Raw genomic sequence first — 3,050 nt, 5'->3', positions numbered from 1 at the left:
TTGTTAACACAAAAGGTCAAAACAAAAAATTGCCCGATTCAGCAACAAATTTTCAATGGCAATCTGATTGCTTTTTCCTCGAGAGCTCTTTATGTCAACACTCCAGGGCACATGTCTATATAATTTGCACCTTTGGCCAATTTTTTACTACTCCCTTCTTGCTCGAGAAAAGAAAAAGGCGGGTGAGATGTCCTGCTTTGTGTCGTTTACGATGTCATTGCATGTTTGAATTGGGCAAAGTCTGCGGTGCCAAGTCACCATCTCAAGTTTATATGTAAACAAAAAATGTCGTTTTCTGAAACTGTCATGGAATTCTTGCCACGGCAGTCATCCGTAGCCCTTGTCAGCAACCAGAAAAACGGAGAAATTTCCATCTCAAAGATTGGAGATCTATATGACTAGTCACCACTACACGTCCTAGCACGAGCTCTACAGCCATACGGGGGGCGGCATAACATTCTTCTCTTGCCTCAGCACAGCTTGTTTATTCGGAATCCCTTGAACAGCTGCAGCTTGCGAACACCATGAGAGTAAGAAGTTCTTGGATTCCATTTTATGTTGATGATGCGTCCGTCTGTCAGTTTATCTGTATGTAACTGACACGGTCTGAACTGCTGGCGCAAATCTTTCAGAAGGAGATCATCATCCGGATGCAGCCGGGCTCGGACAAATACCACAAGAGGGCCCTGAAGGTGGCCGCTGCCGTCAGCGGTAAGTACGACCCCGCTCCTCATCGATTCCTCCTCTGCATCCAGCGAATTAAACTGCGTGGGTTTCACTTCAGGAGTGGTGTCGATCACAGTGACCGGCAGGGACAGGGATCTACTGCTGGTCATCGGCGACGGCGTGGACGAGAGCCATCTGACCAAGAAACTGAAGAAGGAGGTCGGGGAGGCCGAGATAGTGCAGCTGCGGACGCTCCCCGAAGGCACCTCGGGGTACCATCTGCCGGGAACGTCGAGGGACGTCGGCGGCCGAGAGTCCCGGTCGCCGTACCACTTGCATCCCACGAACACTCCGGGCGGCGTCACGTACCCGGCTTATGCGCCGTCGCCGGTTGCCAATCCCGGCGCTGCACGGTGGTCGGGTGACCACGGGCAAGCCGAAGCGGGATACTATCCCAGTGCGCCCAGCCCGTCCTTCTACTACGCGTCGCCCGTGGCCGGGCACGGCGGGTACGGGGGCAGCAGCTATGCAAGCGCGGTGGCGCGCAGCCACCCGGCGAACTACTCCCCGATGATTGAGCGGCACCGGCACGACGCCGGGAGCTGGCGTCCGCACCACGGCGGGGGAAAGCCCAGCTGCTGCTCGATACAGTAGCACTCGTTTCCATCGTAGTGCCAATGTTTGCTGTTTCAAGTATTTCAAATGTGAACTGCGGTGTTCTTTGATTCATTCGTACTTCGTTGTTAAATTTTACTTTAGTGCACAAAGCTAGTTAATTAGTGGCTTGTACACCTCAACCGATTTTAGGATAGAGGTGTTCCAGCTTTTCTGGAAACAAATTTAGAGCCCCCAAGAATCAACATGTAGTTCTTTTTAACACAGTACAAATGCAACTGTTTATATACGTACCTATACACACATCCTTATAAATGTATATACACACATCCTATCCTGTGAGCATTTTTTTTAAAGAAAAAGCATGAGACCGACTTTATAAATAAAGCCACCAAACAGAGTCAGAAACAACACATAAGACGAATCCGAACCGTCAACCAAGGCGAGACACGTAGCAGAGAGTCTGATACATGGCGCTCGAGTCAAACCCACGGCACACAGGCCGGACTACCAAAGAAAACCGCAACAAGGACAGCCTGCCTCCAAGCCCACAACCACACCGAGATTAGACATGAGGCTGCTGCGGGGAAATGGAAGAAACCGAGGTCCGGATCTTAAACAGCAGCAGGTCGAAGTTGTGTGTGTCTTCAAGCTTAGTCAATAATCTCCACTACTCGAGGAACAAGCAAGCTTTAAATAAGCAATTAGCATGTTTAGCGGGAAAGATATGTTCAATGGTAAACTTGTTCCTCGTAGTCCACAAATCCGAACACACCGCCGCCAGCCGAATCCAGAACAAATGCTTCGTATCCCCCACCAGGGGACTGTTGGGGAACGTCGTATGGGAAACAAAAAAAATTCTACGCGCACGAAGACCTATCATGGTGATGTCCATCTACGAGAGGGGATGTGTGATCTACGTACCCTTATAGACCGTACAGCAGAAGCGTTAGTGAACGCGGTTGATGTAGTGGAACGTCCTCACGTCCCTCTATACGCCCCGCGAACCGTCCCGCGATCAGTCCCACGATCTAGTGCTGAACGGACGGCACCTCCGCGTTCAGCACACATACAGCTCGACGATGATCTCGGCCTTCTTGATCCAGCAAGAGAGACAGAGAGGTAGAAGAGTTCTCCGGCAGCGTGACGGCGCTCCGGAGGTTGGTGGTGATCTTATCTCAGCAGCGCTCCGCCTGAGCTCCGCAGAAACGCGATCTAGAGGAAAAACCGTGGAGGTATGTGGTCGGGGTGCCGTGGAAAAGTCGTCTCAAATAAGCCCTAAAACCTCCGTATATATAGGGCGAAGAGGGGGAGCCTTGCCTTGGGGTCCAAGGACCCTCAAGGGCTTCGGCCGAGCCAAGGGGGGCAACCCTCCCCTTCCAAACCGAGTCCAACTAGGTTTGGAAGGAGGAGTCCTTCCCCCTTTTCCCACCTCCTCTTTTTTTCCTTTTCTCTTTGATTTTCTTCCTATGGCGCATAGGGCCTTCTTGGGTTGTCCCACCAGCCCACTAAGGGCTGGTGCGCCACCCCCAAGGCCTATGGCCTTCCCCGGGGTGGGTTGCCCCCCCCCCCCGGTGAACTCCCGGAACCCATTCGTCATTCCCGGTAACTCCGAAAACCTTCCGGTAATCAAATGAGGTCATCCTATATATCAATCTTCGTTTCCGGACCATTCCGGAAACCCTCGTGACGTCCGTGATCTCATCCGGGACTCCGAACAACATTCGGTAACCAACCATATAACTCAAATACGCATAAAACAACGTCGA

General features: G+C 51.8%; 1 protein-coding gene across 2 annotated transcripts; it reads left to right on the top strand.

The window, feature by feature from the left end:
* The first annotated feature begins 318 nt into the window (after positions 1 to 318).
* On the top strand, positions 319 to 1,543 carry LOC123430395 (disease resistance protein RGA5-like). Of its 2 annotated transcripts, none has more exons than XM_045114263.1 (3): positions 319 to 530; positions 633 to 711; positions 803 to 1,543. In XM_045114263.1, the coding sequence occupies exons 1-3, from the start codon at positions 525 to 527 to the stop codon at positions 1,318 to 1,320; spliced, it is 603 nt and encodes a 200-aa protein (XP_044970198.1). In that variant the 5' UTR covers positions 319 to 524; the 3' UTR covers positions 1,321 to 1,543. The 2 variants fall into 2 exon arrangements, with proteins under 2 accessions (XP_044970198.1, XP_044970197.1); XM_045114262.1 differs by having other exon boundaries at positions 323 to 530; positions 785 to 1,543.
* The last annotated feature ends 1,507 nt before the right edge of the window (positions 1,544 to 3,050 follow it).

The sequence above is a fragment of the Hordeum vulgare genome, chromosome 2H (assembly GCF_904849725.1).
Source record: "Hordeum vulgare subsp. vulgare chromosome 2H, MorexV3_pseudomolecules_assembly, whole genome shotgun sequence".
NCBI classification, from domain to species: Eukaryota; Viridiplantae; Streptophyta; class Magnoliopsida; order Poales; family Poaceae; genus Hordeum; species Hordeum vulgare.
The sequence above is the reverse complement of the archived record's forward strand: the minus strand, read 5'-3'. Positions and strand labels throughout refer to the sequence as shown.

Excerpts from the sequence above, each read along its gene's own strand:
- LOC123430395 (XM_045114262.1), top strand. Across the intron at positions 712-784 it reads GGTGGCCGCTGCCGTCAGCG|GAGTGGTGTCGATCACAGTG; the intron begins GTAAGTACGACC and ends GTTTCACTTCAG.